General features: G+C 42.9%; 1 protein-coding gene and 1 long non-coding RNA gene across 2 annotated transcripts in view; one reads left to right on the top strand and one right to left on the bottom strand.

Annotated features, from left to right (window-relative positions):
• The first annotated feature begins 4914 nt into the window (after positions 1-4914).
• LOC147918146 (uncharacterized) lies at positions 4915-20591 on the top strand. The gene is made up of 3 exons (XR_015553674.1): positions 4915-5092; positions 14906-15004; positions 19267-20591. It is a non-coding gene; the product is annotated as an uncharacterized LOC147918146 (long non-coding RNA).
• Positions 13228-21468, bottom strand: part of NRCAM (neuronal cell adhesion molecule) — a 273400-nt gene continuing 265159 nt past the window's right edge. Inside the window, exon 31 of the mRNA XM_087436969.1 lies at positions 13228-14961. Coding sequence (XP_087293095.1) covers positions 14724-14961 — 238 coding nt within the window. The 3' untranslated portion in view covers positions 13228-14723. The remainder of the gene's footprint in view (positions 14962-21468) is intronic.

Raw genomic sequence — 21468 nt, 5'->3', positions numbered from 1 at the left:
CATCTATCTCGAATAAACACGTTGCCAGCCACACACCTATCTCTATCTAGAGAGCCAGGTGCCCCATCCATGAAGCCCTGTTTTTTGAGAGCTCTGGGTGACCTAGACAACTGACCATTTGACCACTTACTTTTCCCTTCCCACACTTTGATTCCCACGCTTATGTTTTAAATTCATCAATGAAGAGTGAACCCTCAAAATCCTAGGCACCCCACTCTCAACCCCCATAAAAGCAGAGCCCCAGGTCCACGCTTTCTCGCACTCTCTCCCCTCAACCTGGCCGTGTGGCCCCAGGCGTGCCGTGTACCCTCCAGGAGCTGTGAGTAATGAACATTGTCTTTTCAAAGTTCCCTCATGGTTGTTGCTGCTGTGCATGTTGCAATCATAGTAAGAACCACAAAGGTTGGTCCAGCCACAACGTTGGCTCCGTTCTGGGAAATGTCTGTGGGGACTCGCACAAGTAGAGCAGGGCCAGGTGAGTGCCCCAGGCTTTTCTAGCCCACAGCATCACTATCATAGGCTGAGACTGACTGAAGTCAATCAGCGGAGCCGGCAGGATTGCATGATTGCCTTTGCAGCTAACGGAAGGAAATGAACTTGAGCTGCAACTGGCTTAGTAACTGGCTCACGCAGGTGGGTAACACCATCGGGAACACCACTGGAGATGATTAGAACACTTGATGGTCTAACAAGACCATTAGAGCACAACTATAAAGGCCTTAATTTACTATTAACGTATGTGAGGGTCCTCCACACCTCGAGGCCAAGGAGAGCTGAGGGTGGACTGGATCGCAAGGTCCTTGTCACTGCACAAGGAGAGGCTCTGGGCTAAAGGCACGAGGGAAGGATAGTTCCATCAGTAAGGAGGATGGAAGACCTCTGCCTGTGACTGCTGAGTCAGTGGGTCATGCCTGGACTACGTGTACTAACCTGGACGGGTGAAATAGCCTTGCAACAAGAAGCCAGTGGCATCGCTGAAGGGGAAATGCAGCAGAGGCCTATGGTCTCTGTGTCACTGCTTCACTCACTGCCATCACTCTTCTTCCCCTGACCCAATAGGACATTGTGGGTCCATTCCGTGGTGCGATGTTGCTAAAATTTAATGGTCAAATATAAATGTCCTCAACATCTGGTGCCAGCACCTCCTAAAAACCACGAGGAGGTACACCTGCTCCTTGATAGAGGCAAAACCCCACGGAAGCTTCCTGGGCATTGCTTGGTGCCGTGGCATACCAACATGCCAAGGCTCTGGTATTGTGCTCCAGAGGCCTAGGGGCTCTTCCCCAAGACCTCGTGCATACTGCACTAGTGGAGGTGGAGCCCAGTCCCAGGGAGGTTAATTGGGACACCCTGGAAAGGAAAGCTGCTACCTATGAATAGGGCTCACAGGGACGGCATCCACAGATTCTTCCAGTAACAACACGTAAGGTTAAGGTAATGGGAGGAAATCAGGAAGTAGTAGCTGAGGTCAGAAACTATACCTTAACTGAAATTCAAACCTTCCTTAAAGCTTTTGTGCAGCAGGAAGGAGGCAAGGGAGCCGATTGTCTACTGCGGGTTTTGGGACCTGGCTTGGAATTGTTACTCACGGCTGTAGAAGTGCGTCAGTTGGGCAGTGTCTCTAAAAACCCTACTCCATTACCTTCTCAAAAACCCATCTGGGCTATATGTCTGCTTCCTCAGAGATACCATGGATCCCCTCAGCTTTCCTTTGAATGGAGCAGAACCAAGAAACACGTCAGGAAGTGTCTCCACCACCAACGGAAAAGCTGACGGGGTTATCGAGGCCTCTAACGAGGATGAAGAGAGAGAAGGGAAGGCACAGGCCCCTCGAGGCACCCATATTGTACCGGAGCCTTCTATCCATATATCTATCCTCATGTGGATAATACTGCCTGGCGCTGCCCAGCCTTCCATCACCGTGATCACGGCTGAGTCTCACAGCGAATGAAAACGTTAGATGAGGCCTGTCTCCTGCTGTGCAGAATTGGCCTGGTCCAGCGGGTTTATCATTTCCACGACCACAGGGATCCAAATGACCCCTCTTCATTTCCAACTCTGAAGAGGCCCCATTTGACCCTGAGTCCAGAGACTTCTTTTCAAAGGGGGCTTCCCCTAGTTACAGGGCAGTGCTACTACATTTTATTGGGACTGCCACAACCATCCAAAAGCCACTGGAGGGCCTTGACATGTTGCTAGACATGGAGAAGATTCCCACCCAGACACCCAGGTGCTTTGGACTTGTGCCCCTCCACTCCTGCTGCCCCGGAAGTATGTCCCTCGGACAAATTTCCCGCAACGGAAAGGGTTCCCCACTCCCTCCTCAATAAACCCCTGGCCTAATTTTGCCTCTTCTGGAATGCACAGGAAAACCTTTACTGGGAGTTATGAAAACTTAGGGTTCCTGGCCATTTAACCTCTGGACAGCCAGTCTCTAAACTTCAGGCCCTGAAACTAGCATTCTCCCAGCGACAGCCCCCTTCTGCTGTCCATCTTCCTGCCACACAGCTGCCCTCTACCCAGTCTGGCCCGAGCCAATCCCCGCTACTCCCTCTGCCCCCTTCCCTAACCTCCAGAACTGGCAGCCACCTAAGCCCCTACCCTAGGAAATTGGCAGCTCCTCAGGGCTTGTCCCATCTCCCAGGGACAATCGCCCCTATACCACTCTGGTGGTCCATTGGGACAATAAAAATGCACAATCCTTTTTGGCCCTATTAGACACCAGGGCCCAAGTCACTGTCATTCCAGGCAATCCCTCCAAAGTCCCGAAAGGGAAGCCCTTCTACCTACAGGGCACTGCCAGTAAAATAATCAAAGGTGTATAAACCCACTCAGATCCAACTATTGGGACCATTCACCTCAAAAGGCTCCCTCTGGTGGTGGTCCTCAGCTCTTTCTTTCCCTGTTATAGGCATGGATGCACTGACACGACACCATGACACATGGAACAAGCCCAAGTACTTGGCCTTCCTGTTGGGATTGGCCAAATGGACGCCAGTGACTCTTTCTCCTCCACTCAGGACGGTAAACACTCCCCAGTACTGACTTAGGGCACTGAAGGCTTATACCCTATGCAGGGGTCATTAAACCCACAATCTCCCCTTTCGATACCCCATTTGGCTGGTACTTAAGCCAGCCACTAATAAATGGTGACCTACCACTGACTATTGAAACCTCAATGCTCAGGTTCCCTCGATTAAGGCTCCAATTCCTAATATCATAGAATTGATTGAGGACATACAAGGGGCCCAAGGAGAGTCCTTCGAGGTCACTGACCTTACTAATACGTTCCACATATTCTGTTCTTATCACAAAGAAATTCCAGGCTCAATTTCACTTTCACTTTCACCAGGCTCAAAATTCCTTTCCCTTTGGAAGGGGCTCAGTGTATATTTATAAGGCTCCCAATGGGATATTTAAACAGCCCTGCAATTGCACATAACCTCTGTTGCCAGGATTTGAATGTCTTACAATTGGAAAGTGCCATTTTTGGCATTATATTGATGACCTCATGCTGATGGGTCCCTCTGAGGAGGCAGCATAGGCAGACTTGCACACCCTCACAGAGCACCTACACTAACGTGGCTGGGCAGTTACCCCTCACAAGATCCAAGGCCCAGCCTTATCTGTCAAATTTCTGGGCATCATCTGGTCCTCTAGGGGCTGAGAAATTCCCCCAACAGTCGAACATCAGTTACTCACCATTACACCACCCACCACACTCAGACAGGCACAACACATGCTTGGACTCTTCACGTTCTGGAGGCAACACTGTTACCCTTCATCTCTCACGAGTTCTTCAACCTATATACACAATCACACGCAAGCCTGCCACCTTCCATTGGGATGAAGCCCAACAGTGGGCTTTGGAAGCTGCTCAGCAGGCAGTCTACCTGGCTTCCTAAGGGGTTTTGGATGAAGTGCCTGCCCCCAGCAGCAGCCTGAAATACTCCCCTTGAGCACCAGCTTTCTGCATCCTACTGGGCTCTTACAGCAACCGAGGCCCTAACCAGCCCGCACCCAGTACTACTCTGTGCCCAAGTTCCTATAACGCTCTGGGTTAGAGAGGCCTCAGCAGAAGCTCGGCACGGCCACTGATGCCTCCTTGGTAAAACGGAAACTGTACCTTCAGGAGAGGGCTAAACCTCACGTCAAGGGCCTTTCCAAATTACAGGCAGATGTGGCTTCCCCCCTGCTCAGCCCCTCGCCTGAGCGCCTTGAGGAAATGACAGCAGCGCCCCCTGCTTCCTCCTCCCCTGGCTATTTGGGGAGCTCCCTGGGACCAACTGTCTGAGATGGACAGGGAGTCTGTGTTCTTCACCAATGGCAGCGCCACCATTGTAGGCAATGCAGCTCGCTGGGGGGCTTCGCACTCCACCCGGCCTCAGGGACCTCCTACTCAAGGAGGGCGCTCCCGGCTCACCCCAACTGGCGAACCTGTAGCTGTTCACCTAGCCCTCAAGGAGACCATAAAAAGGGGCCTTTCGCAGATCCACGTTTTCACAGACTCCTGGGCCATTGCTAATGACCTTGTGGTTTGGTCTGGCCAACGGCTAAGGGACGATTTTCTCATAGAAGGCAAGCCCATCTGCATGCCCAGAAATGGAAGGAATTAGCAGAGTCCCCCAATGCCTGTTACTGCTGCTCATGTTTCCGCTCACACTCACCCTCTACACCAGAAGCCGTTTTCAACAATAAAGCAGACTCCCTCACTAAGCCCTCCACATTCTGCCCCGTGCAGACGCCTCAGGGTACCGACCCTTCCTACCAACTCACAAAATGCGCCTGCACAACCTCGGGTCACATCTCACATTTCATGCCTTAAGAACCTGGGCTCAAGGGAGGGGCCTCCTTCCCTGCGGCAGCCAAGATTGGGATAGACAAGTGCATTCTCTGCTCCCAAACACAACAACGGAGGCTGTCCAGATGGGGACAGATTCCCTGGGGAGACCGACCACACTCCTGCTGGCAGATTGCTTTCCTTGGCCTACTGCCCCCTTCTGCGGGGACTTCCAGACACACCCTCACAATCATCAATACTTACCTGAGACTCCTCTTGGCGACCCCCACCTGGAATTCCTCTTCCAAACAGGTACTCTCTTTCCTTCCTAAATTTATTCTCGTTCCCTTTGGATTGACAGACCAGGGTACCGAGGGACCAGGGTATTGACTCCGACCACGGTACTCATTTACCTCTCAGGAGACTCACCAGTGGGCTCTCCAACATAATATTCTTTGCCACTTCCATCTGGGTTACTGCCCCAGGCAGCTGGCCCCATTGAGCATCATCACGGCCTTCTTAAAGAGATATTCCTTAAATTACTTTCAGGCAAGTGGTCCCCAAAATGGATGGAACTCTCGCTCCAGGCATTTCTAGCCAATGGTATCACTATCAAGAGGCTGAGACCAGCACAAAACACACCTATTATTGTAAATAAAGTTTTATTGGAACACAGCCACACCCATTTGCTTAAGTATCTTACACATCTTAAAAAGCCTGTGGCTGCTTTTGCTGCACAGCAGCAGAGCTGAGTAATTGCAACAGAGACCATATGGCTTCTTTCAAAGCCTCAATTATTTGCTATCTGGTCCTTTAAAGAAAACGTCTGCCAACGCTGCTCTATTGTGTAGAGTTTGGCTTGCAGGAGGGCAAGAGGGGCAGGCAATATAGTTGGGAGACTGGAGATAAAGAGATGTGCACGTACTCAATAAAACCTAGAGAACTGGCTGTTGGGTTTGTTGGGGTAGGGGAGGAAAAACAATGACTCCTCCAGGTTTTGCCTGGAGGCAGCGTGGTACCATTTACTGAGACTGGGTGCACTGGGGAAGGGAAGAGTTAGAGAGCATAAAACAACTCAAGACAAATTTTGAACAGGTTAATTCAGAGCTGGCAATTAGACCTCATTTGGACGGAGAATCGAAAGCTAGGAGACAGGATGCTGTTTAGGACTAGGAGAGCAAATGTGAGAGAGATACCAGGAAGAAGTAAGGGAGGCAGTGAAAAGCCTGAGAGAGAAAAATAAGAAAGAGAGAGAGAAGAGGGATGGCATGAAGCGCCAAGCTGGAGACACCAACTAACTGGGGTTTCAGAGAAGCCCCACAGGTAGCCTTGCCACACAGAGAAGTTAGGAAGGGACTGTCTCTCAGACCTTGGGGAACCCACCCAGGGAAGTCTGGGTGTAGACTAGAGCAGACACACAGACTCAGATGGCTGACAGACAGCCATCAACCCCACAACTGGGCGGGGTGGGACAGAGATGGCTCCTGGCAGTCCTTTTTCTAGAAGGCAGGCCTGGGTCCTGACCCCTTGCATTTACCACACGCAGACAGGAGCAGAGCCAAATGCCCCTTGCACCCTGGCCTCTCTTTGGGCAGGCAGACCAGAGAGAAAGAGAGAACAAAGAAGAGAGGAGTCACTTAGGCCAGTTCCTTTTTTCTTTTTTTCCTTTCAAAACCAACTGTATTGAGATCTAACTGCATACAATAAAACAGACCCATTTTAAGTATATACTTTTGAGTCCTGACAAATGATCACATGCCTGTAAACACAACCATAATCAAAATATCCACCATTTCCATCATCCCTAAAGGTTCCCTCAGCCCCTTTGTAGTAAATCCCTCCCCCTCCCCGGCCCCAGGCAACCGCTGAGCTGCTTTCTGCTATTATAGACTAGTGTTGCCTGTTCCAGTGTTTCATATACTAAATGAAACTGTTTTGTTTGGCTTCTGTCACTCAGCAGAATGAGTTACCTGTATCAGTAGTATACTCCTTGTTATTGTGGATTAGTATTTCATTGGTATGAATATTTTGGTATGAATACCAAAATTTGTTTATCCATTTCCTTGTTGATGGACATTTGGGTTATTTCAATTTTTTTCCTATTATAAAAAGAGCCTCATTTCTTCTTTTAATTTCAACATTAATTTCAAGCACTCCTATTCCTACAGGGGGAGAGGGGAGAGGCTGGTGTGTAGATGAGTGCAGTGTTTCTCACTCACTAGTGTGCAGCAGAATCACCCAGAGGGCTTGCTAAAGCACAGGTGCTGGTCTCCACCCCCAGAGTTTCCAATTCAGTAGATCTGAGGTGGGACAAGAATTTGCATTTCTAACAAGTAGTGTTGATGCTGCTGTTCTGGGGACCACACTTTGAGAACCATTGGTCTCTGGAGTCTCCTTGAGAAAACAGGACAGAGAGGTGAAGTGGCCTATAACGTGGTGTTGGACTCATCATAAGCCTCATTTATACACAGCCCTGATCACTTCTCAGACACATATAAGCCTAGGGAATGTTTATCTTAACAGCTTTATTGAGGTATAACTTACCACAAATTCACTTGTTTTAAATATACAATTCAATGATTTTTAGTAAATTTACCAAGTTGTGCCATCATCAACACAATTCAGTTTTAGAACATTTCCATCACTCCCGTAAGATCTCTCCTGCCAATTTAGTTAATCCTTGTTCCCATGCCCAGTCCCAGACAACCACTGATCTACTTTCTGTCTTTATAGCTTTGCTTTTCTGGACAAGTAAATGGAAACTATGCAATATGTGGTCTTTTGGGTCTGGCTTCTTAAATTTAGCATAATGTTATCGAGAGTCCTTTATGCTGCAGCATGTATTAGTACTTTTAAAAAAAATTACCAAATAGTATTCCATTTAATTGTATGGGTATACTGTTAACTGTATGGATAGATCTCATTTTGTTTATCCATTCATCAGTTCATGGACATTTGGGTTATTTTTTGGCTCTTAACCATTAATGCTTCTATAAACATTCGTACCAGTCTTTCTGTGGACATATTTTTTTTTTTTGAGGAAGATTGGGCCTGCACTAACATCTGTTGCCAATCTTCCTCTTTTTTCTCCTCAAAGCCCCAGTATATAGTTGTGTATCATAGTTGTAGAGTTGTAGCTCTTCTGTGTGGGATGCCACCTCCACATGGCTTGATAAGCGGTGAGTAGGTCTGTGCCCAGGATCTGAACCAGTGAACCCTGGGCCGCCAAAGCGGAATGCGTGAACTTAACCGCTACAACACTGGGCCCACCCCGTGGACATATTTTTTCATTGATTTTGGGTACATATCTAGGAGTGGAATTCCTGGGTCATATGGTCAATTTATATTGAACATTTTAAGAAACTGCCAAAATGTTTTCCAAAGTGGCTGTACATTTTATATTCCTACCAGCAATGTGGGGTCCATTTTCACTATATACATTTTTTTTAAAAATGAAAGGAATACAAGAGAATTTGAGATCAACCTGTATGAAGAAATGTATTCAAAATCCTGTTCATTAAATACTTTACGTGCACACCCAAGAGTGTGGCAGCACATTGTTCCTCTACACTGGTTTCAGTCTTGGCTGCATGTGAGAATCATCTGGGAAGCTTTGAACAATCCTGATGCCACGCTACGTCTCAGACAATTACAACAGGGACACAGTGGCGTGGGTGGGCAGGCATTAGGACTTTAAAGCTCCCCAGGTAATTCCAATGTGCAGGCTGAGACCTTCTGATTAAAAACAAAAGTTTGTTGAGTCATTCACTTAGGCAAATAGTCACAGCTGAGCAAAGAGTGTCTACAGGACAAACCGAGTGAGACTGGAGAGGTTTTATGGCTGTGGAAGGAACAAAGAACGCACTGTCTGCCAAATAGTAGCTGATTATCTTCATTTACTTTTCCTGGTGTTATTTCAACTTTTTCAATCTTTTGACCATGAAGTGGAGGAGAGACAATGATAACTGGAGGGGGTGTGTGGGCGGGGAATCGAAGGTTTCAAAGCTCTGTCTGTTCTAGAAGGGAGAGACTTCGAGTGTGTTTAAAAGTCAATTGACAATCCAGTTGAGCAGAAGGGATAACTGATGGCTAAGGCTCCACCACGGAGGAGAGAGGTTCCCAGACCCAGGTGGAAGGACTGGTCCTAGAGAGGAGGAAGGCTGGCTTCTCTGTTTTAACAGGAGGTAGAGGATTGGGAGCACGTTGAGGCAGGCATTTTGGTTTGCTAGCAGGAAGATGAGGGAATTCCCATCTCTGTTTTTTCTTTTTCTTTTTTTAGTGAGTTGTGATGTAAGGTTATTTTGTAGAGTGATTTGTGAGGATGGGAGGGAAGAGAGGGCAGGGTTGAATGAGGAGAGCAGAAAAGATTTGAAATAGTCGTTGCTGAGTGTGAGAATGTAAGTTCACCTGAGAAGAATGAGCAGGTCTACTGGGCAGCGTGGAGAGCTGAACCATCTGAAGGTGTTTATGACTTGATAAGGATACAGCCCTTTATTCTCTCTCCCAGCTCCTAAGGGCAGGCAGGAGAAAGCAGACAGTAGATTTGATCCTGAGTAACATATACCTCCACAGGTATTTAGAAACGACAGAAGGGCAAAGGACTTTGGGGTCAAGCAAGAGTGTTTCAAAAATAATGGACTATAAAATCCATGCTGGAGAAGGGAAGGAGAAAAAGAATAGGCTAAAGACTGAGAGAAAGGAGAGCAGCCAGTGGGTTGGAGGAGAGGCTGTGGGCAGAAAGCAGGATGCTTAGATTATATTATTACGGAGGTAGAGATGTCAAGGAACTGAGCCCAGGGACGGATGGGTTGTCCATGCGGGTGATGGCAAATCTCATTCTCTCCATTTCCTCACCTTCTACTCACTCCTCAACTCACTCAATCTGTTACCATACTCTACCCAACAGCTTTTATTGAGGTCTCAGGCGACTTCCATGTCTTTAAATCCAAAAAATATTTTCCAATCCTCATTTTGCTTGATTTTTCAGCATTATGTTACACTTGAACCATTCCCTGTTCTTGAAATGGTCTCTTTTACTGGCTTCCAAGACAACACACTCTTCTTATTTCTTTTCAACTTCTCTGGCTCCTATTTATTGGTCTCCTGTAGAGGCCATCTGCCTCTTCCTGCCCATTATATGGGAGTTTCTTAACAGGGTGTAATCCTCAGCCCTCTTGTCTATATTTTCTCCCTGGGCAATCTCATCCATGCTTCATGGCTTCAGTTACTAGTCATCATCTTAGAATTTTCTTTTGAGCATTAGGCCCATATATCCAATTTCTACTAGTCATTTCCACTTGGATGTCTCAGAGGTTTTTCAAATTCCTCATTAACTTGAACTCATAACTTACCCCCAAATCTGGTTCTTTCCTGATGTTCCCACCTAAGTGAACCTCGTGTCTGGTTACACAAGTCAGAAATCTAAGAGCCATCATTAATATCTCCCTTTCCCTCAGCCTCCCATATCCAGTTTATTATTCCCATCAATTTGCTTCCTAAATATCTTTAGAATCCACCCACTTCTCTCCATCTCCAGCAGTATGATCTGGATCCAACCTCTATCATCTCTTGTCTAAACTACTGTGAAGCTTCCCAGTGGCTTCTTACCAATCTCTCTGGCTCCCCTCCAGCCCATTCTCCACACTAAATCCCATGAGTTCTGCCTCCTCCTCAAACACAAATCTGGTCATATAACCCTTTACTTCAACTCCTTCAGTTACTCCCCACTTTCCACTGCTCCTTGAATAAATACAAAAACCTGTCCTGTGGTCCTCAGGACCCACACGGCCTAGCCCCTGTGCCTGCTCCAGGCACACTGGTCTTTGCTGCGCAGCAGCTGTCCTGCCTTCTCCTCCTGGGTCCTCCTGGTCCCCTAGCTCTCGCTCACACTGCCTCGGGAAGCCTTCCTGACACTCTGCACTGCTCAGGTTCTTCCACTAATTGTTCTCGTGGAACGGCGTGCCTTCCCTTCACAGCGCGCCTTCCCTTCATAGCGCCCTTCCCTTCACAGCGCTTATCTCAGTTGGGGATTACGCAATCATTTAGGTGGTTATTTGATGAACGTCTGTCTTCTCACACCAGACTCCAGGCGCCGCCTGAGCAGGAACCACATCTGGTTTTGCTCATCCTGTACCCGCCCCACTTAGCAAAATACCTGGCTATCATAGGTGCTCAAAAAAATTTTTTGGGGGGGAGGATTATTTGGCACCATCAGATTTAAGCAGAAAGGGATATTAGAAGTCATCTGCTTTCTGTCATTTTCAAGTTGAAGAAACGAAGGCCCGGAGAGGTGGGAGATGGGGGGGGGGTTTCACTTATACACGGTCACGCAGCTAGTTGATGGCTGAGCTGGAATGTAAATCCTGGTCTCTTTCTATCTCAACCTGGGAACTATTTGGTTAATATAAAAACTCCAGTAGTATTCTCTCCCTCTCCTGCTTTTTTTTTTTAAGTGAAAAATAAAAGCTATCTGTGCTTTTTGTGCTATCCAATCACAAAACATCAAACCATTGGTGGCACACAAGATGGCACACTCTGGAGGAACGGGTAAAACCATCGTAAGGACATGCCCCACCCTCACCCCCAGCCCCATGGGTGCCAAGTGGGGGCCAGGAGCCACACTCCTCCTGCTCCCCTGCTCATCAGCCACCCAGTCCCCAGCCACAACCAATAAGAGGAAGATTAACGAGGCTCACAGTGACACAAACTTACTCCCTGGAAGCTGTGAACTCGCCAGAGGAAGTTGCAAATCCCATTTTGCAGCAGGCAATCATTGTTGCACCACAGTCTGATTATCAAGTGTTTTGCCCTGTTCTCCAGAGGCTTCGTTTTCCCGCAGTTTCTCTTGCATTGAATAAAGCACGGGTGCCCTCTGGTGGTAATTTGTAGAAAAATCTCATAAGAGTTTGGGTGAGAATTCTTAGTTCGTATTTCTTTCCCTTGTCTCCACAAGCCATTTCCAAAATCAGCCATTAAAAGTAAACCAGAGCCATTACAAACCATCTGAACAAAGAAGCCATCAAGGGACCGATGCTTTTTGAGGTCAGGCTTACACTTTGCCAGCCCCCGTTGCTGCATCGATCTGTGACTGATGCTGTGGCCTGAGGATACGGACTGTGACTGGCCCAGTGTGGAGTGGAGGTCCTGATTTGCTGTTCTGAAGGGAATGCCCTCCATGGTGGAGACACTAAAGTCTACACAGCATTTTACAGTTGACTTATATCACATGTTGTTATTCAAATAACTGTGTAGGGAAGGGAAGCTCTGTGCCAGCAGAAGGTCGCATGGGTGGAAAGCTGGGACCTGTGGACAGGTAAATAAGGGCAGGTGGTGGAACAGAGGAACAAGCCGGGCCTTGGCTGTTTCCAGAGCTAAACAGGTTTGAGACAATGAGAAGAACAGGGCTGGCTCCAGGGAAGCAGGCCTGCGGGGGCCAGGCTTCAGGAAAGGAAGCAGCACCCGATGTCTCAGGCTGTTTCTCAAAAGGCTGGTAATATCTACTCCTGATTTTCATTAAAGTTTTTTGATATGCCCCTATTTTATTAGCTCTGTTTTATATTGTGTATGGTTTTGTGCTTAATTTTCTCTGCATATAGTAGCCTATTAAAAGCAAAAATAGAAATTTGTGCTATTTTAAAACATTAGGAAATATGTTTGAAAAAGTTAAAAATCACAAAGAGATCTAGACTGTTTAATAGTTACTTTTTGATGGAAATCCAGTCACATCTGCCTGTGCCGTTATACATACCATTACTCGGACATTCACACTCCACTAGGAACATGACATATTACAAAAGAGAGAGGGACTTTCAAAACCACGGATTTAATTTTTAATACAAAATCTGTTGCACTATTACAGAAGTGACCCCTTCATGCACAGATAAATTTAGCATTTACTGTCACGGAAGAGTAAAAACTACTTTTATTGTTCTTCCCAAACATTGGCAAATTTAAAGTGACTTTTATCTTTGTGCTCTCTGATGCCAAGGCAAGCTTGTTGTCTTTTTGTATTTCCATTAGAACAGCTGATCTGTGAAAAGCGAATATGGAGACATGAAAGTATTCAGGGCCATCTTTCCCTGGGATTACTTCAACCTGCGCTTTTACCTACAGATCTCAGAGATGCCAGGTGACTAGGCCTCTGTGCCCCATAGGCAAAGCTCTGAAGATTTCATCTAGAAACTTGCTGTCCCTATGTAGAAGAGTTCACTATTTCAGTTTCACAGCAAAAAGGGAAAATAAAAACCCAAAAGGTATTTACATCAATGCTTTCCAATCCAATGCACTGTATTAATCAGCTAACTCCTTATACAGTACAACATGAACATTGTTTGCATGTTTGTCTGTAACACCTATTAGCATATAGCATCTACACTTTAAGTGTATTTACAAATTCAACAAAATATCTACATATAAAAAGCTTTACTTAAAATTAAACTTGATGCAAGTTATGAGAAACCAATTTATTGGCAAATGAAAATGAGCATTCCTTCAACCATAGGTTGTTTATAGAATTTCATATTTGGAGGTTTAAACCATTTGATAGATATTGTTTACGAATATGGTAGAATATATGTGTTTATTTTTTGAAACTGTAGACGTAATCCCTTTGACTGTTGGCCTTGTTAGCACTTGTCAGATTTCTTAGATTCTGAAATGTGTCCATAGCAATTTGCATACACATTGTTTAATGCTGCAGAGAGTTTCAAAAGCTGCCACATAGGTAAAGACTTAAAGAATAATATATTCTTGTTGCCATGCTGTTGTATGCTTTTAGTTTTGAATAACTTGTTTTTTAAGAAAATTTTCTACCAAGTTGACATCTTTCTTACTGAACGTGACATGTTTTAAGAGAAACCATAAAGACCATGAAATGTTCATGTGCTCCAGCTGGTGATAAAACTTATCTTTGATACATATGAGGAAAATGCTCCTTAAAATAAATTGTCTTATTAATTTTATTCATTTTTTTCAGCATTGCAATTTTCATTATCTCTGCTTTTTAAAAGTTACTTGTAGACAATGACAGTAAGCTAGGACTCTGAGGCAACTGTACTGACTGCTACAGAAGGCAAGATATGTCATGGAATGCTTATTATCTGAAGGCACTGCATGTGTCTCGCCCTGTGCTTTCTGGAATAATTTTTGAAATTTAATTGGAGTGATCTGTTTTTGATTCTTTCAGTATGGCACAAATGCCAAAATGCATTGCAATCCACATTGTTTATGCCTAAAAACAACTCAACACAGAGATGATGTAAAAAGTAGAACACTGCACTGCTGTAATACCTGGAAGATTAAGAAGGCTATGAAGTAACAGGAGCAAAGAGCAGATAACAGAGTCTCAGTAAGCATCAGCAAATGCAACTGTCATAATTAACTCATTTAGCAAGAATATACTGTACATACTTTCCTAATAGTCTCCCAAAAAGACTAATGACAGCTAGACATAGAGTCACCAATTTCACAACAATGTCCACAAAGACATTGAAGTTCTAGAGAATACTACAGTAACACTCTTGACAATGAAAACGGAATTCATATTTAGGGGTTCAGCTGAGGATAGTATAAACAAAGTATCAAACCATGTTTTAATAACATACACAGGTATGTCCTTTAAATGTGTAGCATTTTTCATGCATGATATTGAACTGTATCCTGAAGAGGAACTAACATGATCTGTTGATGATGTTATATTATTCTGATCAGTTCTGAGGAAGTCAAGAATACCTATTTTGAATGAAAAAAGTATGCACTTTGCACTGCAGTTCACACTGACTTATCATTTGACTGAGTTATGTTCTTGCTCTAACTATTCTCATAATATTAACATACAGCAGAATATACACTTTCTGCCTCCATGTTCATAGAATGAGAAGGCTGACAAACAAGTGCTTAAGATAAACATTCTAGAGAAATGGAATATTGGCAAAGAGCTTACAAATTAAACAAACGAATTCATGGCGTTGACAGGAGAAGGTGCCTCTGAGCTTTCATTTCCTTCAGCCGGTTCTTTCTCTTTCTTGCCACTGTACTGTCCGATAAAGGAGCCATCCTCATTGAACTGGCCGTTGACCCCCTCTCCATAGTCAACTAGGCTATCATCGCTATCTTCCTTTTTCACAGTCCTGTCTGAAGGTGTTCGACTGCCTTTTTTCAAAGGCTTGTGGTCTTCTGCATCACTGGAAGAAGAGAGAAAACATTTTCATCAAGACTGGTATTTAGGTAAGATGTTTTGTTCTTAAAGATCATGCATGCAAATTATGATGAAGCATATGGAGTCCCAAGTTTCTCTAGCCAAATCTAATCATCAGGTTGACTCTAATGACTGGGATGTGGTTGGAATGGAAATCAGGTGCAGAAATGGTTTAATCATGAAGTCTTCAGTAGGTGGATGGCTTCTTATTGGGCATGTCAATATCGATGACAGATTCTGGCTCCTGATTTGGAAGCAATTCAGAAATAATCACAAGTATTAAAAAAGGAAAGAATTGAGAAAAGTTAAAAATCATCACTATTCGGAATTCAAAAGGGGGTAAAAACTATAGCAAGTAGAGAAGTTAGTATGTTAAACTGCATAAAATCTCTGATTCCTTGAATATGAATGGAGAATGATTTTGGTTAAGTGTGAAATATGGATTTTTTTCCCTGAGCAAGAAGGAGAAGCAAAACCCTGTATTTCAAATAATTTTGTTATTGAGTGCAGGCCAGACTTGTAAACTTTAACCTTACCTTTCAAGAGACCTACAAATTCCATTAAAAGGATGCAGAAGAAACAAATGAAAAGAGCCTAAGAAGAAAAGCAAAATCCTTATACTGATAGTATACAGTATTTTTTCTGTAAGAATTTTAGTTAATGGGTAAAGCTTATTAATTTAGAAAGAGACAGAATTTAACCTCGAAGCACACTGCATTTGTACTATTAAAGGCATGTCAAAATATTCTAAAGAGTGTGAGTGATTCTAAAAATGTAAAAGCACATTTCCTGCCCTCATCTCTACTGCACTACTCCCTTCTCCCAAGTGTGTTATGCAGCCTATTCATGTGGCATGGGAATCTGAGGAGTGCAATTTAATAAAATTTTATAGGACTCAAATTTTTTTGGCTTATTTTTCTGTTGAACCCCTAAGCACAGTATCTGGAAGTAGGAGAGTAATCATTCTGTTTTAGAACATCCACTCACATGGTCATGTAACTAGGTATGCACATTGACCTATTCCTTAATAGGTAACATTTGGTTTTAAAAAAGAAAAATATAGAAAAAAAGGCAATGACAATATTTTGTTTTCTTTCAAAGAACAAAAATGCAAGGCAAAATAGGAAACATAAACAATATTAGTAAAAAAATAAAAAGGCTTAATGTAAAAAAGAGGTCACATTAACTGCAGTATTTCACCTAGCAATTTGTGCTAGAACTTTATTGATCCCTCTGTTTTTGAGTGACTTTTTTCTAGCCAAGATACAAGTATTTCAAGATGCACATATTCTAACTCTTTTGCCAATAATTTCTATTAGAATCTTCAATTTTTCCCCAAGAAGAAAATCTCAAGATTGGAAAATAATACTAATTTAATATGATACTGGCATGTACCATTGAAAATTATCTGTTTCAGCAACATACAAGTTCTTGTTACAAACTGATATTAAGTGATATTATCACCACTCCTAATAAACAACTGGGGAGGTACCACAGGACCTTGGAGTGATCTGTATTTGGGGCACTTCAGGGGACATAGCATCCAGTCTCCGACTTGTTGCAAGAACAATTTGTACATCTTTTGGATTTAATCATTAACTTCTAGGCTTTGCTTGAATACTTCCTGTGAAATATTGCTCATGACTTGGTGAGACACTTAAAATTCTGCTCATTATTGAACTCTTTAGTGGAATTGTGACCTGGATTCCAACTATTAGTCTTATTCTGCTTTGTAGAACTAGTGTTCCAAGGAATACACTACAGAAAATTCCAGTCTAAGGCATTTCTTTGATCCAGCCATCTATCTATCCAGCCAGCCAGCCAGCCAGCCAACCAGCTATCTAATAAATATTTATTAAGTGCCTCCTCTAAGAGAGATAATTTTCTAGTCATATAGCAGCAAACAAAATAGACTAAAACCCTGACTTCATTGAGTTATTTCTAGTAAGGAAAATATAGACAAAAAACAAGCAACATATTTTAAAAATTAGTTATATAGTGTGTTGGAAGGTGATTAGTGCTATGGAAAATACAGAGCTGAGTAAAGAGGATGGAAAGTGTCAGGGGAGGGGATGGAAGGTTGACACTTAAATAGGATGTTCAGGGAAGGCCTCATTAAGAAGTGACATCTGGTCAAAGACTTAAGAGAGTTGAGTTAGCCAGGTGGATAGCTGGAGGGAGAGTGATTCCAGCAGGAGCAACTAGCAGTGCAAATTTCCTGAGGTGGGGGCAAGCCTGGCATGTTCCAGGAAGAGTTAAAGTAAGAGAGGTGACAGGGCTAGATCAGAGCCTTGTAGGACATTGGAAGAGTTCTGTCTTTAACTCTGAGTGAGACGGGAAGCCATTGGAGGGCTTTCAATGGATGAGTGACACAATCTGACTTACATTTTAAAAGGATTACTGTCATCAGTGTTGAGAACAGCCTACCCTAGAGGATAGGGGTTGGTAAGCAACAGCAAAATTGGGCTGTGCCCATTTATTGTGATGGTCTGTGGCTGCTGCTGCACTACAACAGCAGAATTGTAGAGTGGCAGCAGAGACTATGTGGCCTGTAAAGTCTAAAATATTTACTGTTAGGTCCTTTACAGAAAAAGTTTGCCAACCCCTGCTCTAGGGGGTCAGAGGAACTATTGTAATAATCCAGGAAAGAGATGACTATGACTTGGGCCAGAGTGGGACACACATGTGGTACAAGTGGTCAAATTATGGACATATTTTGAAGGTAGCACCAACAGGATTTTCTGATGGATTGGATATGGAATACTAGAGAAAAAGATGACACCAAGATTTTAGGCTTGAACAACAGGAAGGATGGAATTCCCTTTACTATGGAGTGCAGCATGTTTGGGGTGGAAGATCAGCAGTTCAGTTTAGGACATTTTAAAGTTTGACATGTCAGAAGACCCATTCCTTTATTCATTCTATGAGTCTAGTATAACACTGATATCTAAAACCAACAAGAACACTTTGAGAAAGTAAAATTACAGGCTAATCTCATTCACGGACATAGATGAGAAAATCCCAAAGAAATCATGAGCAAATCGAAGTTAGCAATCTACTAAAAAGATAATATATCATGACCAGGTTGGGTTTATCCCAGGAATGCAAGTTTGTTTCAGCATTAAAACATCAATTTATATAATGCACCATCTTAGCAGAAGAAAAGAAAAATACGATCATCTCAGTAGATTTAGAAAAAAGTATATGGTAAAATTCAACACCCATTAACAATAAAAACTTTAATACATTAGGAACAGAAGTATCTTCATTAACCTGATTAAGGGCATCTACAAGCAAACTGGGGTAGAAGTCATCCTCGACAGTAAATGTTGAAAGCTTTCTGTTTGACATCAGAAATAATAATAGGGATGCCTGTTATTGTCACTTCTAATCAAAATTGCATTGGAAGTACTAAGCAATGTGATGAGAAAAATAAATAGAAGGCATATGTATTAAGGAGAAAGGAAACTGTTGTTATTCATAAATGATATGATATGCATGCCAAAAAATCCAAAAGAATCTACAGGCAAACATTAGAATAAAAATAGAGTTTAGTATAGTATATTTTTATATATTAAATAATATAGTATAGCAATACTATATTAGCATAAAAGTCAACTTTATTTATGTACTTGCAAACAACTGGAAAATGAAATTTAAAAAATGCTTCCATTTATGATATCATAAAAATATGAAGTATATAAGAACATATACCACAAAAATATGTGTAAGACCTCTATGAAGAAAATGAAACTTTTATTCAGAGTTATTAAAAAAGAGCTAAAAAGCAGAATAATATACCATAACTACAGACAGGAAGGCTCAAATATGGTAAAGATGTTAACCTTCTCCATATTGCTCTTTAGATGCATTTCCAGTAAAAACCCAGCAGGTTTTCATGTGGATCTTGGCAAGCTGGTTCTAAGATGTGTATGTAAATACAAAGGGCCAAGAATATCTAAAAAACTCTTGAAGAAGAATAATAAAGTTGGAGGACTTGACCTAGCTGATATCAAGACTCATTCAAAACTACAGTATTCAAACAGTGCAGTTTTGGTGTAGAGACAGGCAAATCATCAGCAGGATGAAATAAGAGCCCTGAAATAGTTGGGAGATCTTTTTGTTGGCTTTATTGCTACATCACATTTTTATGCTATCATAACTGAAATCATTTAAAAAATCCTATTTTCCAACTGTTTGCTGGTACATAGAAATACAACTGACGTTTATGTTAATTTTGTGTCACGCAACATTACTAAATTCTCTTACTAATTCTGATATTTTCTCACAGATTCATTTGGATTTTTACACACATAATCATATCAGTTATGAATAACGACCATCCAAAAAGGGGCACCCTGGAAGCACCCATTCCAGCTTAATGGCCACAGTGGATGAGAGAGAATGTACGGCAACATTGGCTGTGCTTGAAAGAAGAGGAGGAAAGAAGAGGATGCTCTGTCCATAGAGTCTTTCCAGGAAAAGCTGTTCAAAGGCAGTTCAAGATTTTTTTAAGGCTAGTTTTCAAAAAGTGGTGTGATGGGGGCTGGCCCGGTGGTGTAGCGGTTAAGTTTGCACGTTCTGCTTTGGCGGCACGGGGTTCACTGGTTCGGATCCTGGGCACGGACCTACTCACTGCTCATCAAGCCATGCTGAAGCAGCGTCCCACAAAGAAGAGCTACAACTCTACAACTATGATACACAACTATGTACCGGGGGCTTGGGGAGAAAAAAGAAAAAGAGGAAGATTGGCAATAGATGTTAGCGCAGGGCCAATCTTCCTCAAAAAAAAAGAAAGAAAGAAAGAAAGCAAGAAAGCTGTAGCGATTGTTAAGACACGGAAACCTCTTAAAAAAAAAAAAGTGGTGTGATGTAATGTCGTATTTTAATCATCAGAATCTGGTTAAATGAGAAAAAATTACATGAGGCACCTGCACAGTGCCTGGCTCGTGATCTGTGCCCAACAATATAAGTGCCCATCCACCTGCCATCATGCCTTTTCTCTCCACTCCAAAGAGAAGTTGCCTTGTCAAGTTTAAGGGTGAAAGGGCAGTTTTCCCAGTGAGGGGAATTTAGAAGTTACAGAAGATGATTGAAAAGTCATGGACTTATTTAGCTACATAGTATTCAAAGCTTAAAAAAAATTCATCCACATTTTTATGAGAACTTTTAAGGACAGGAGGTGTCAGATGTTAATTCTTAGCCTAGAATGTCAAAGATTAAACAAATTCCAAAATAAGTCATATAGAGCTACAATATATATATTTTGATATTTATATCTACGAATAAAGATGGAAAGAAATGTTCACGTCACAATATCAAAACTCAGTTCCTGCGTTACTTCCTCTGGGAAGACTTCTTGTCCCGCCCTCCTTCCATGGCACTCACTTGGCTTTGGCTTCCTGCCCCTGCTCCCTTGGCATCTTGGTTGTACCTCTTTCACAGCACTCTTCACACTATGCTCAGACTGTTCTTTACTTCCCTGCATCCCTCACTAGACTACAAACTAGTGAGATAACATTATATGAGTTTAATATCCCCATAGCCTGGCATACAGTAGGCACTCAATAAATCCTGGTTGAATGAATTCACTGTAAAATAACAATAGAAGAGAGAGTGGGCATTTTAGAAATTCTTCAGAATTCTAACATTAAAACATTTTCATTCCTTCTTAATCAATTTTATGATGGCAGACGAAGCACTGGAACATATTCTTCCCTTTCTCTTACCCTAAGAGTGAATTTTAGGGAGTTCACTTTTTATTTGACAGCACTTCATTCAGGGTTGTGCACATAGAAGGTACCCATTAAATGCCTACTGAGTATAATTCAGCAACAATGGATAAATCTGTGATTAGTGGGTCTGATTTTCCTGTGGTCACTACCCTACCACGGTCAAACCATGCTACAGTTTTATTGACATTCATGACCCAAACCCTCCTTCTAAAAGTCCATCAGTATTTATATTGCTCCCACACTGGTTTATGTTTGTAAGCAGAATAAATCTAAAGTATATAACAAATGGGACACATCTTCACATCATTCAAGCCTATGAGCATGGGTTAGCATGCCTGCAACAGGGCTGCGTTCACATGAATGACAAGATTCCTGTGCCAAGAGCTTCCACTTACGCTATGAGTTCAGGCACCATGGTCATATGGTTTATGACCTAGGCTCATTCTGGTTTTTAAAAGGATGGATCTAAAGAAGAAAAAAATACTTACATGGTTGGTTGCATTGTTTCTCTGATTTTTCTATATGCTAGTAAGGATGCAGATCCTACTGTCTGTATAATTAAAGAAACAAACAAAGAAAGCTGCAGGCTTTCATCAGAGGGTAACTGCTTGGGGGTGGGTGTTAGAGTAAGGGCACAAGGTTACAGCATATGAAAAAAAAAATCAAATTTGGCCATTGAGGTTCCATCTCTCTTTGCACCACGAAATATACTCTGGCTCAGAGCCCACCACATAGAAACTGTTTCATCCTCAAGCTGG

The sequence above is a fragment of the Ceratotherium simum genome, chromosome 1 (genome assembly GCF_057802395.1).
Source record: "Ceratotherium simum simum isolate JZ-2026a chromosome 1, ASM5780239v1, whole genome shotgun sequence".
In the NCBI taxonomy this organism is placed as follows: Eukaryota; Metazoa; Chordata; class Mammalia; order Perissodactyla; family Rhinocerotidae; genus Ceratotherium; species Ceratotherium simum.
This window is presented reverse-complemented; position numbering and strand designations above follow the sequence as displayed.